At 40.0% G+C, this 14,070-nt stretch overlaps 1 protein-coding gene across 1 annotated transcript in view; it reads right to left on the minus strand.

The window, feature by feature from the left end:
- Nucleotides 1-5,675: 5,675 nt before the first annotated feature.
- MCUR1 (mitochondrial calcium uniporter regulator 1) overlaps nucleotides 5,676-14,070 on the minus strand; it is a 36,166-nt gene continuing 27,771 nt past the window's right edge. Inside the window, exons 5-9 of the mRNA XM_006891615.1 lie at nucleotides 12,919-12,960; nucleotides 11,266-11,337; nucleotides 9,507-9,560; nucleotides 7,398-7,512; nucleotides 5,676-5,742 (exon numbers count right to left, since the gene is read on the minus strand). Coding sequence (XP_006891677.1) covers nucleotides 5,687-5,742; nucleotides 7,398-7,512; nucleotides 9,507-9,560; nucleotides 11,266-11,337; nucleotides 12,919-12,960 — 339 coding nt within the window. The 3' untranslated portion in view covers nucleotides 5,676-5,686. The remainder of the gene's footprint in view (nucleotides 5,743-7,397; nucleotides 7,513-9,506; nucleotides 9,561-11,265; nucleotides 11,338-12,918; nucleotides 12,961-14,070) is intronic.

The following is a 14,070-nucleotide window of genomic DNA, read 5'->3' on the forward strand; positions in this document are numbered from 1 at the left end:
AAGTCTGCAGAGACAATGAGGTGTGTGTCTCCGAACTGCCCAGCCTGATTTTCCCTGTGCAGAAGTCAGAGGTCAGAGGGCTCTGTGCTGCCATTCTAGAATGACATCACCTGCTCTGCTCAACAGGCCCATTTGCAAATCCTTTGGGGTCTTAATCTGTCTCATCTTATTTGTCCGGTAGAAGCTTTACTGCTTACCTTCAAGTCAAGTTCAGTTAGTTCTCCAATTCGGGTAAGGTTACTTACTGGTTGGTGGCAACAAAATGTGCTGAAAATGCATTTCTGGGGGTTTAACTTCATTCACACACATTGTTTTCCTTTGCAGCAGCCATCTGACTGCACATAAGCCCAACCTGCATAGGCTGACTCAAGAATTCTTCCTTTCAGAGGTGGAGGTGCCCCGGTCCCTGGAGGAGGAGCCTGCAGCAGGGGCTGAGTTAGATAGCACTGCTTTACTGACCTTCACTCGCAGCTACCATGGAGGTATGGTGGCAAAGTGGTAACGCATCCCACTGCCAACCCTAAGCTGCAAGGTTCGGCTCCATCATCCATTCTGTGAGAGACGGATGGGCAATCTCCTCCCATGTGATTTGTAACCTGTGGAAACCTGCTGAGGGTCAGGAAAGGGTTGATGCCAACACAAGGGCACACAACTACAATCCAGGAGGCTTGCTTTCAATTCCTCCTTCAAAGTGCAACGCTACGATTACCAAACATGATGCTAGAGGCTGGACTGACCACTGAGAGGATCAGTGCAGAGAGGAGAGGGCAATGTGCCTGATCTTTTGCCCTTCTTAAAAAGCCAAAAGAGCCAATTCTTTGCTTGAGCTAGTCTGATTTGGAATTCTATCACCTGCAGCACAAGTCTTAATTTAAAACAAAACAACAAACTCATCACTGTCAGTTCTGATTTACAGCAACCCCATGCCAAGTGTTAAAGAACAGAACTGCTCCTCAGGGTTTCCTTGGCTTTAATTTTCACAAAAGTTGATCGCCAGGTCTTTCCTCTGTCGTGCCACTGTTGTTAATGCACCGTAAAGTCAGAACCAGCTCATAGCTGACCCCGCAGGGGATTTTCAGAGGCTGTAAACTGCTCAGGAGAAGGGTGCTCATCTCTCCCGCGGAGCAGCTGGAGGATTCATACTACTTTCCTGTGAGTTGGCAATGCAAATCCTTACCACTAACCCACCAGAGCTTCCTATGTGACACTAGGTAGGTTCAAACGGACCACCTTCATGTTAGTGGTTGAGTGCAAACTGTCCGTGCTACCAGGGACCTTTGAATCTTCATAGTTCTAGAAACTTGTGTGCCTATCTTCCATCTTCCTTTCAAAGAGTGGACAAAAACAACTCAGAAAATGAAAATTTATCCTGTAAATCAAATAATCACTTTCAAATTTATTTGCTATATGAACCCCAATCTTCAGACACTAGATTTACTTGTATCACACCAGTCATTCCAGTTTTTCATGTTCCATTTCAGTTAGAAAAGTTTTATTAGTCACAGAGAATGAAATACTATATAATAAAACATAATACACATTCTGTTATATAACTTAATAGAAATATTTACTTATTAAAATGGTTAAGAAATGACAGAAGTTATAATCAGAAGAATTATATTTCTGTATTTCTAATTATAAACCTGTAGCAAGATAAATATTTCCCAAAAACGTCCTAATTAGAAAAAAATTCTCATTTTATATACATATTATTTTCATTTCACAAATATTTTTACAGTGTGCAAAAGGCACAACAAATTTGAGAAAATTATTAAAGCCAAAGTTCTCTAAATGAGTTCTGTCCCGGTACTATCAGTCTGTATGATGTTAAGAAATGCCAACAATCCCAGAACACAGCACATTAGTGTGGGGAGGGGAAATCCTTGCCAATACTGATGGGGTTAACAAACAGGCAAAGAAACTGGGTTTTTGATATGATAAAAGGGGAGACTGATTACAGCTATAGAAGGGAGGGGGGAAACCCAATCTGAAACAAAACAAAAAGCCCAAGTAGTTGTTGACTTGAACTCATCGTGATCTCGCATGGGTCAGAGAAGAGAATGGTGTCCACATAGCTTCTTTCAGATATATAGCCAAGTCTTTCTTCCAAAAGGCCTCTGGGTGAACTCAAACCTCCAACCTTTTCGTTAGCTGTTCAACATCTCAACTGTTTGTACTCGCAGGGACTTCACAAAGGGAAAGGCACAGTGTAGATGTTGATAGAAAATCCAGGCACAAAGAGATGTGTTCACTGTGGCTCAAAACAGGATTTACAATACGTTATCCAATGCTTGAAGACAAATCCAAACAAGACTTCTGGTTTGAGTCAAGTCTTTCATCTTGCACTTGTGATTTTTTTGACTGAGGTATTTGCATCCTTAAGGGTGGAAAGAACCTAATACATTCTGATTCAGTTTCGCTAGAAAGGAAGCCAGAAGTCTTGTTGATAGAATACAACCAGCACAGAGAGCACAGTGCATGTTTCTGGAAAAGTTCACACACAAACATTCTTACATGTACTGCTTACACTGAGTAGGAAAGAAGTGAAAGCAGAGTGCAGGCTCTCTACGAGAGAGAAAGGGAGGCAAGAGGAGGCGGTAGGCCTTCCGGGGGCCTCTAAAGAATGAGAGAGAAAGAAATGCAAGACTTGGTTCATCGACTATTCTCTTTAGGCAATCAATAACTTTCCCTTCACATGGGCTTCACGAAGCATCACACCAGTATCTGTGGTTAGGTGCTTTTGAATCATTTCCAACTGGCAGCGAACCCATTATACAACACTGCCTGTCCTGTGCCATCCTTACACCTGCCATTTCATGGGGGCAGCTACTACGTCAATCTGTCAAGGGGCTTCCACTTTTCTGTTTGCCTTCTGTTTTTATCAGCATGATGTCCCTCTCCAGTGACTGGCCCCTCCTGAGAGCACTCCCCAAGTACATCAGACCTAGCCTGGAGCACCGTATGGTTAACGTCCCACCTGTGAGACACCGGGTTGTTGCCTGTCTTCCCTTCCCACAGTGCTAAGGCTAGTTTTCTAGGGTGATCTGAGTCCTTGGAGCCAGGCAAGCCTGGCAGCTGGAACAGGGCCTACAGCATGGCTACGCTGGTCCAGATCTAGTCCAGATGCCTGAGCCAGTGACGGGAAGGGCATACTTGCACTTCTGGCTCAAATATTTTGCAAATGTAATACAATTGACTGATGGAATAGTCTTGAGCCTTTCTAATATGCACACATGTATCTGATCCCCCTCATTAAAGAAAAGTTACTGTTTCCATGGAAAAACAACAACAACAAAGGGTGTACAATGTTCTACAAAGACGCTATAGCAAAATCAAAGGCCCACATTGAAAAACTGAATGATACAGCCCAACAGCTCTAGTAGGAACGTCACGTGGGCCTGTTTTTGCCACGTGGAAGAATGATATCCCCCTCTTATTGAAAGAAATGATATTTATATGTATTTTGTTATGTGTCGAGTCAGAATTGATTAACAGCTCACGCTCTAGTAGGTTTTCAGAGACGGTAAATCACATGAAAGGAGCCTGCTCATTTTTATCCCAATGAACAGCTACTGGATTTGAACTGCGTACCTTTGGGTTGGCAGCGTGCCTCATCACCAGCAGGTTGGCAATCAGGTATAAACTGGTCATTTTTATTGAATTAGTAGTCAGCTGTGGGGTGTGAATGTACACACATACACGCGTGCACATGGTGTGTCTATAGTTGGGATAAAAAGATGTTTCTGTTTTCAGGATGCACAACTCAGCACTTGCTGTGGAAAAAAACAAGTTTCTATCAGCTTTGCCCAATTGGCAAGTCCCTGGTTTGGAGGCATGACTTGACAGGAGTCTGTCAGTTCTGTACCCTCTCCCCAACTCCATGATAACATGAGGCTGCGCCTTCATCCAGCAGTCACAGGTGGGTTGACTGGAAGTCACATACTGAGAGATCAGTATTTAAGGCATAATTCAAGGCCACTGCCACTCTCAATGGACTCTCACAGTGACGCGACAGCACAGAGCTGAACTTCCCCGCGGGGTTTCCAAGGCTGTCTGCTTTTAGGGAAGCAGACTACCACCTCTTTCTTCTACAGAGGGGCTGGCAATCTCCAGTACTTAAGGCAACTAACTACTAAACATGCAGGATTTTCTGTGGACCCTTTTTTGAAAAGGGAAGAATGTATCAAAAAAGAATTTCATTAAACTGAGAGTGTGAATCCTTAAGAAAGATGAAATGAGGACGGCTGTCCTTTAAAACTGATAGCACAAATCAAAACAAAACTTGGTATTCACACTGCCTCAGAATTCTGAATCTCTGTACTATACAAATAGGCAATGGTTCATACTTTCCAAAGGTAATTTTTAAACTAATTGGTTGAAAGGAGACAATGGGCTACTTAATCTACCAATCAGATAAATCTTTATGTGACAGTCCTCTGTACCTGATGTGTGCACATGGGGGGCTCTGTCCATGCCAGTGTTCCTAAGATGCTTGTCCTCAAACATGACAGTATTTACCTAAGATGAATGTGCAGCTCCAAAACCACCCCAGGACGTCTAGCAATTGATATGTTTTAGATATGGATGTAAGATAGCTGTGAGAACATCTTTAACAACAGATGGAATCTATCTGGAATAGGACAAGACTGGCACAGCAGTTCTCTACCATGATCTGTGATGGCCAAAGGCATCTTCAGGTTAGAAACATTTACAAAAGGAGGAGAGGTTTCAAGGCTCTTCCCTATTTTCTTTCCAAGGAGGAAGGTCCATCTCATCCTTTGGGATGTAGCTTTCTAATAAATCTATCTTTACATCCTTACCACTAGAGAATTAAGAGCCTTCATTGTATAGGTAGTGGACAAGGACCAGGAGGAAGTAGATTCTGGCTCACAAATTAGAATCACATCCTGAGAATCAGCACTTTTCAGGCTAGGGAGAAGAGGAATGGAAGAGAGGAGAAGAGTCCAGCATCTGAGAGTCAAAGAAGTCTCCATCAGGTTACAACACTCCACCAGACAAGTTTTTCATGCTGGAAGGGACCTAAAAAAGTAACTGCAGCAAGGTCTTACTAAGACAATGGAAATCTCTATCTTAACAAACAATATCACACTTTGGTTGTGTATGAAGAATCATTGTCCCACTAACATCCCAGTCACTGAAACAATACTATGGAGCTACAGACTATGGCACTGGGACTGGCAGATGCGAAGGACGGATCACTGAGTAAAGAGGATTTGGTGCTTTTGGTGCAGTCTGAATGGTTTTTTAAGCACTTATGAAAGCAACTGTCCCTTTTAAATAGACACCCCAAATCCTCTCTGTGCCAGAAGACTTATAACTAGAGAACCACACAGGAGTGCTGTGTATACCCCTGGTCAGGTGAAGTTCATTGGTCCAGGGAGAGGACTCTTCGATGCCTCGTCCACCACTCAGCCTTATGAAGTCAACTCAATACAGAGGTAAGAGGAATGTGTGTGAGATCTCTGTCAGTTTTACTGTGTTTGTGGGGTCTCATATCCAGAATAGGCACAAAAATAAATAATAAGCATAAAAATCAGGGTTAAAAGTTACAACTTAAAAATAAAAAAGGTAATTTGTTGTTCTTAAGGCAGAACAACAGAGAGGCCTTTAAATAGACATTTTGTTTTTGTTTTTATCCTGCTTCTCTCATTGACTAGACATTTTATCATATCCACAGGCGGTAAAATCCCAATGCTACTGTTAGGCAGGTAAATACTGACCCTGGGAAGAAAAAAGAATTGAGAGTACGATTAGTTGCATCAACAGGTACTTGAAGAAATACCTTCTGTTAAAAATACACATCTTCATTCACCAAAAAACCAACAAAATCTGATTGCTTGCTGATGTGATATATTCCATGAAATGCCTGCCCCCAAAATAAAGCAAATCTCAACTAGAAATCATCAATTTAAAAGTTTGAATACATCAACTACTGGAGGAAACTCCTCAGTAAAAAAGTTGTGGTTGTTATGTACCATCGAACCCCAAATCTAGACTGTCAACTATTTTGTTCACAAAGGACAGGTATGTAGCATCAAGAGAAAAATACTATAACTGAAAGAGAAGAACTTCACTACTACACATCATCATCATTTAAAAATACTTGATGAACCAAAAATGTTAGGTTTGATTTTAAATAATGATGCATTAGAGACTTTTTAAAAAATATGAGAATCTTCATTTCTTTTGCCAAATTTCTAAGACTAACATAGCTCCTTAAAAGGAGCGCCGCCATGCACACCCATGTTTACTGCGGCTTTGTTCATAATAGCAGAGTTGGAAACAACCTAAGTGCCCATCAACAGACGAATGGATAGAGAAGCTGTGGTATATTCACACAATGGAATACTACGCTGCATTGAAAAACAAGGAACTCATGCAATATTATTCAAAATGGGTGACCCTAGAGGGTATTATGCTGAGTGAAGTATCTCAGTCACAAAAGGACAAATACTGCATAGTGCCATTGTTGTAGAATGGGACTGACCTTGGGGTTGGGGGGAGACTGAGAAAGATGGGTTCAGTAATGTATACTGCATTGAAACAGATGAGAAAGAAAACTGTTTAAAAGGGATATGTGATTAGGTATTTTTGTCATGATGGGAGTCCAGAATAAAGGCTGCATAGTGGAGTGGACCTGAGGGGAGGGATTATAAAACAATGAAAGAATTTTTCTTTTACTTTTCCAAGAGGGTAGTATACTGCGGGGGTGGGGGCGTTGAGAGGGGAGAAAAGTGCAACAATGAATGAATGGAAATCCAAAATCTCTGTGAATTTTCACTTAAATGAATAATAAAAAAATTATAATTTTTAAAAAATTAATTAAAAATATAGACTCTAAATTCTAGCCCCCCCAAAAGGAGTGCCACCAATTAAAGGGAAAAAAATCATAAAGTCAAAAGCCATAAAGTATTAATTTTGAATAACATCAAATAACTATAGTTCAATTACAGCATTTTACCCAAGTTGTTGGTGGTCTAGTGGAAAGGAGTTGCATTGCCAACTCAAAGGCGTGTGGTTTTCAAATTCTCCTGCTGCTCTGTGGGAGAAAGATGGGCACTCTCCTCCCAAGAGATTTACAGCCCCTAAAAACCCGCTGGAAGGTCAGCTATAGGTCAAGTCCAACTCAAAGGTACTCAACAACAAACCCAATTTGGGATTCCATTAATTGTAAACGGCACCATTATTTCATGACTAACAAATAAAAATGCCAATTAAAGTATAAGACTTCATGTACTATATGTTGTTTGGCAATTTCAGAGATATTAAAATGGAAGTGTATGTATATGTTAAAATTAGTGAACAGTAGTATCTGGCACTGATTTATTCCACAGGATATTTTATTATTGTAAGTATATGGTTAGAAGAAAGCTTACCTGCTAAATATTTAATATTATCAAGCTTGTGGGATTCAAGCATAGTTTTGAGGCCGGCCACCTCGGTGTCAATCTTCCTGTCGGTCTGGGTAAGAGCCCGATCTTGCTGGGCATGCTTTAAAAACAGAGATTCACAGCGTCAGACCACTGCTGGCAACACCTGGAGCTCTGGTGGCGTAGCCCTTAGGGAGCTGCATTGCTAACCCAAAGGCTCCCCTTGTCTGGTAGTTCACATACACCAGAAGTTTCACCGGAAGAAAGAGGAGCAACCTTTGCTCATGTGATTTACAGCATCCAAAAACTTGCTCGAGGGTCAGGTATGAGTTGGTTCCAACTCGATGATGATGATGATAATGAAGGGATTTGTCAACTCTGGGGTCCCACCTCAGCAGGGGACAGTCAAGGGAAACCTGGGCTAAGAAAATGGAGACCTGAATTGTAGTCTGAGTTGTACTATTTTCATACTACTATAGTCAGAACTCTTAACTTCTCTAAGTCTCAGTTTCCTTCTCTTTAGAAAAAGGAAATAAAATAGGCTCTGTCCTCATATAGGCATTCAGAGAAGCTCATGTGATTAACTCTGTTAAAGAGCTTTTGTGAATCATAAATTTCTTGCCAAATAAGGCATCCTTCCTAAGTCAGTTTTGCTCTTGGTGGCCGTGACTGTCTCATACTTTTAAACTCCATTTAGTGAAAATTATACAGTAGACTAAAAAAGGATTGAAAAAAAAATGAATGGGGCTTAAGATCACCTAATGTTATAGCACTTACCTTGACACTATTTCTGTTCAGTTTTAAAGATGCCTTATCTCATCGTTCAAAACATCAAATTATTACGAGACTTGCTTATCCAAGGGCCAATTTAGGTCCATCTCCAAATAGAATACACTTAAACTAGCAACATACTTAATCCCCTCAAGTGTCAAAACCCTTGAAAATTGTCTTTTCTAGCCACTGTGTTAGCCCAGGTTGGGGGACATAATCTCCAGCTACCTTAACTGTAGACATATGGTCTTGCAAATCATCAACAGCTGTGGGGCCAATATAAGTGTGTGCTTTCTATACTGTAAAAAACAGTAGTGATTGTGGTGGAGAGTTTGTGAAGAGACTGTGCCACTGCTATAAAGAGACTGCTGCAAGGTGTAACCAGAGGAATCCTGGAGATAAAGGCCACAGTTAAAGATTCTGCTTTTTGAATGACTGAAGGAAAAGTTGACTTATAATTGCTCTGAGATAAAGTCTGCTGGATATTTGAGGAAATCAGAGGCTTCTTGCTTTTGTGCTGTTGAACTAAAACCTGAACTTTCACTCACTGAGTAATTGTGTCTTGCTGTTAATTTAGTTTGGGATGGTTAGGTTAAGCCTGAACTTGTACTGGTAATATTTTTTGCCTCCCCTACTCTCCAAGCTATCTCCCTAATAAACCCTACAACCATGAATGAAGTCTGTGAGTCAATTTACAAGGAACACTGATCCTAATGATTGGGAGAAATAAGTGCAGGAACACGCAGGGTGGCATGTCTGACCATGAAGCTATTTGTATGACACTACAGATATTACTGACGGGGAAAGTTCTCCTTATGAAGTGTGTGGACGTCAGACTCAGCCATGCCCACAATGCATCTGCTCATTTGCACCCCCCAAAGGCAGTGAGTTTGGCTAATTTTATAGAGTGAAGGTAGGATTGCACTTGTACCTAGATACCAGAAACATTACACTATAAATCCCAGGGCAAGTGAGTAGTTTGCTAAAGCTGCCTATTCAGGCAGTGAATAAGGAAATGACTAGATGAGTAGAAAAATATCCTAGAGACCATGCTCCGTCACAATTCCCTCTTGGAAGCCTCCTGAAAGTTCCAGAAGTTCCAGGCAATTCAGTGTGGGAAAGAATCAGTGCATGCCATATATGAAAATAAAAATTCTTTATTTCCTATTATGTTCAGAATCTTTAATTATTAAGTTATATTTTTATTAGGATAATAAGTATTTTACTAAGGGCAAAAAAAATCCCATGACAATAATTTCCTACAACATTATCACACAAACTATGAGCCATCCATGGGATGAAGCGGAGATAAATGACAAGGAACCACAAAGTCTCATTTCTTACCAGTGCCACTACTTCTGTCCTCATTTCCATCAGCTTCTTTTCACTCAATGAATACTGAAACAAACAGGTGACACGAATCAGGTTCTGATTTACCCCTTTCCATCTTTTCCTCTAGAGTTTTAAATGTTCTGGCTTTGAGATTTGCAAGCATTCATATAACACTGGAAAACTCACATCTAGGAGAAAGCAGCTACCCTGTTGCTGTGTTACTTGAGGTCTCTTACTTACACTCACTCATCACTCTTCTATGTGAGTTCCCTCTATCATCCCTCACTTGTCTTTCTGCTGTGGTTTTCTATTTCCATCTTTGGGATGTCTCCAGGATCCTCTCATGGTGACAGTATCTCATGGGCTAATTAAATGTCGGGTAAGTCATGTATAACTTGGCTTTGAGAGCAGTGAAAATAGTGGGAAGAGTTCAGTTTAGGAGCTACCCACTGTAGCTATCAACCAAACAGATAACTACTTGAGGTTCAGGAAGAAGGCAGGAAAACCTTAAGCTTATGGAAAAAATAGTTTCAAAGAATATAACTCTGTGGCAAAAACATTTATATAAAGCATTATATAAATACTGTGGAGATATATAATTTAAATATAAAATCATGCTCTGCCCTATCACATTCTGGTTTTAATTTAAAAAATGAACAAACAAAAAAACCTCAAGCCATGTAGGCATCGTCATAATCTAGAGTTATGAGAGAAACTGGTTTTGTTGACAGAGATTAAAATTCAGACATATCTCTTCATCCTAAAATTAGGTAAGTCTCCTTGGTGGCAGGCATTAGGGTTTTACTGAGCAAATTGCAATCTGTAATTTAAGTGAAGATGTATATAACCTAAATGAATATTCTCATAAGGGAAATCTTCTTGCCTTGAAAAAAAAAAAAGAGTTTTAGCTATAAAGTGTTCCCCTAGGACTATTGTGTAAATAAAATATAAATACAGCATATCTTAGAAGGAGAAAACTAACAACACCAAATTAAGGATTAAACCCTAAAATAAGATCAAAGAACAAGGCTCACCTCTGTCTTTTAACATTAGGATTTCAGAAGAGGAGAGTGCTATGGATCAGATCACCACCAGAGGGCAGGGTGGAGCTGGTTTTTCTGGCCACCTTTACACTTCAGTCTTCACTAATTCAGTACTGAGTGATCCATAGAGAAAAGCCTAAATTTTAACATTGCTATTATTTTTAAAATAGCATCTGTATGGAACCCCCTAAAACATACTGCTCTTGAAACTTGCAGGCAGTATTATCACAATTAAATTTAGCAATATTACAATTTCAAAAGGTCAAGTAACTTTTCTTTATCAACTCAAGCACATACTAATTACATAACAGGGAGCTAGTGGTACATAATAGAGGCCTAGTGGTAAGGAACTGTGCTACCAACCACCAGCTTCGAATCCACCAGCTGCTCTGTGGGGGAAAGACAGGTAATCTCCTCCTATGTGACTGATTATACAGCCTCTGAAAACCTGCTGGAGGGTTAGCTATGGAACATAAAAATAATAATTACATAATAATATATAGTAATTATACAATAATGTAATTAATAGCTATAAATAAGAAAGTCCGAGAATATCAATTTAGTTTTAATAAAATCAAGGGAACTTCAACCAGTATTTCAATATAATAAATAGGTAAATATTCAACACTACTTGTGAATTTTTAACTAAATTTACACTTGACCAAGTACTGCATTCTGAAGAGAAGTGAAATCATGATCTATTTTTAACTTTTAATACAGGAACATACCAATTCTTTCACTCTGCTCTTTTCTAGGTTGAAGTCTAATTTGGTATCTGTGCGGACTTTGATCACTTCATCCTAGTAGGAGGGCAAACAACAAAGAAAGAAATCCAAGATGAGAAATCAAAATCCTGGGCAGACCTAACAAGGCAGTGCTGCCTCACTGTCTCTGCCGTGGGGGGAGCTCAGGCACTCGAAGCAGTGGCACTTGGGCCTAATGATGCTGGAGACACACAGTGGGCACAATTCAGTACTTCTCAGCTATCCACACAGGGATGGCTTGCTTTATTGCACTTTGCAAGAGATGTGTTGTTTCTACAGCAAAAGTATGTGGCAACTACACTGAACAAGCCTCTGAGAACCATTATTCCAACAGCATGTATTCCCTTTGTGTCTCTGTCGCTTGGTGGTCATTGTTGTTGTCGTTGTTGTTAAGTGCCATCGAGTCATAGGTGACTCATAGCGACCCTATGAATGAAAGATGGGAACACTTGTATAACTTTAATCCTTTCTCCAGGTTCATAGGGTTTCTTCCAGAGGCAAGCTTGATGGTAATTCTTAAACTATTTCAAACTTGTTCACAATGCTATTGTGCACCTTCACACACTGTAGGATGGTGTAGATGTGACTTTTCTATGCAGTGGGAAACCAAAGCATCACATGACTCAAGTTATTTCAGTATTTGCTTTATTATGGGAGTCTGGAAATGAATCTGCAATAAAACCAGGTGTGCCAATACCAAATAAGCACCATAAATGTATGCTTAAGTTAGTCTGGGATGAACTTTCTTTATTGTTGCTGGCTTTAACCTCAAGATTCCCAACCAAATACAGTCTCCTTGTGAAACTTAGGAATAAAACTGTTACTAAAACAAGTTGGTCCCAGAGAAAGTGAAACCAGGTTGCTCCTTGGAGGCAAGGATTCTGAAATTCCATCTCAGAGTTTAGGCATGGTGCCAGGAGGCATGTTCCAGTCCTTGGAGAAGGATATCATACATGGGAGGGTAGAGGGTCAGTGCAGGAGAGAAGACCCTGGATGAGATGGATTACTACAGTGACTGTAGCAATGGGGTCAGATGTGGCAGAGACAGTGAGGTTGGCTCAGGGTAGGGCAACGTTCAGAGCTGCTGTTTCTAGGGTTTCTGGGAGTTATAGCTGACTTGATGGCATAGAATAACAACAGTGAAACAACTCTGGAAAGCAGCAATGGATTTTTAGAAAAAAGTGAAACATTCAATTCTGATTTAAATAAAGCTTTCTCTCTGATATTCACCAAAATAATTTCCTCTTTCACATCAATGTTCTTTCTACTTAGGAAAATCAAACAGCTGGCACGGTAAGGTTTTAGTATCACATAATTCACTAAAGACTGTCTCATCTGCGAGGATCTAAGGGTTCCACATGGCAACTTCTGAACAATTCTGATTTGAAAAGAATCTAATTGTCTTAGGACATAATTGTCTTAATGAATTCAATTACAGAGATCACAATTGAATATTTTACCCACTGACTCTGTTCTCAGTTAAATCTTCCAACATGTATTTTAGAGACATATGAACATACAGAATGACATTTTAAAGAACATTTAAAGTATTTCTGACTTTATACTTGTATATACATTTAATAGTTAGTAATAAGCAAATAAGGAAGATAACCTTACCATTACTTGTAGTTTTAACTGAAGCAGTTCAAGTTTTATTTTCTAAAAACACATCAAAAAGAAAGTAGTCAAGAATGATTATATAATGCTAAATAAAATTAGGAAAATATATAGAAGAGTTGGTAATCAACAAGTATTTTTATATGTATATATATAAAAAATTAATTGAAAACTGTCAGTAGCAGAAAATAATTGTGACATAGATGGTATTGTAATGCATGTGTGTGTGTTCTGAAATCACAGATATAATTTATTTAAAGGTTATTTAAGCACTGGGCTGCTAACTAAAAGGTCTGTATTTCAAATCACCAGCAACACTGCGGGGAAAAAATTGAGACAGCTGGCTTCAATAAGGACTTTTTCCTCCCTTCAATAAGGATTTTTTTCCTCCCCTCCCTGGATGTTGAGGGAAAAAGACCCAACAGGCTCTTGTCACTGTTTTGAAAAATGACCCATTTCTGCAGAGATTAAAAAACACCCTCAACACTGCAATGAATGTAACAACTTGGGAAAGGTTGTGATGGCCAGGAGGGAGAAAGACCAGGATGTGGGTCATGTCCAGCCAGGTACCCAGCAAGCAGTAGTGCTGCAGTGTTAGGTATTAGAATTGAAGCCCAGAGGGCAAGCAAGAACAGAGGTAAAGATGTCTGTTCATTCACAAAGTCTCAACAGAAATACCAATAAAACCCCCTAGGGTTAGTGTCCGAGGTGGGGAGACACATACACACACACAAACACACACACGGATTCCTGAGGAGGGGCTCTGAAGATTGCATCCTAATCTCCAGCACCAAGCTGTTCTATAGAAGTCGCCAGTTTTATGAATGCATACGGCATCTAGGTCAGACAGCAGGTTCACTGGAGCCAGAGAGAGGCCAAATTAGCTGCCTTACTTCTCCATACTGTTGGGAGTAGCTAATGTTAAGGTAGGCTATTCTTAGTAATTTATTTTTAACACACACATCTACTTTTAACAGACCTGCTTTTTCTAAAACCTCTTTCAACTTCTTTGGCTTAACTAATTCTATCCTCAAACAGCTGACCTCAAGGACAATTTTGAGAGTTACAAATTGCATTTTTTTCTTTTACAGAGAATTTGGATTTCCATTCATTCATTGCTGCACTTCTCTACCCGCCCAGCCCTCTCCCCCG

This window comes from Elephantulus edwardii, unplaced genomic scaffold (genome assembly GCF_000299155.1).
Source record: "Elephantulus edwardii isolate Elephantulus edwardi_28Jun2011 unplaced genomic scaffold, EleEdw1.0 scaffold00101, whole genome shotgun sequence".
Lineage (NCBI taxonomy): Eukaryota > Metazoa > Chordata > Mammalia > Macroscelidea > Macroscelididae > Elephantulus > Elephantulus edwardii.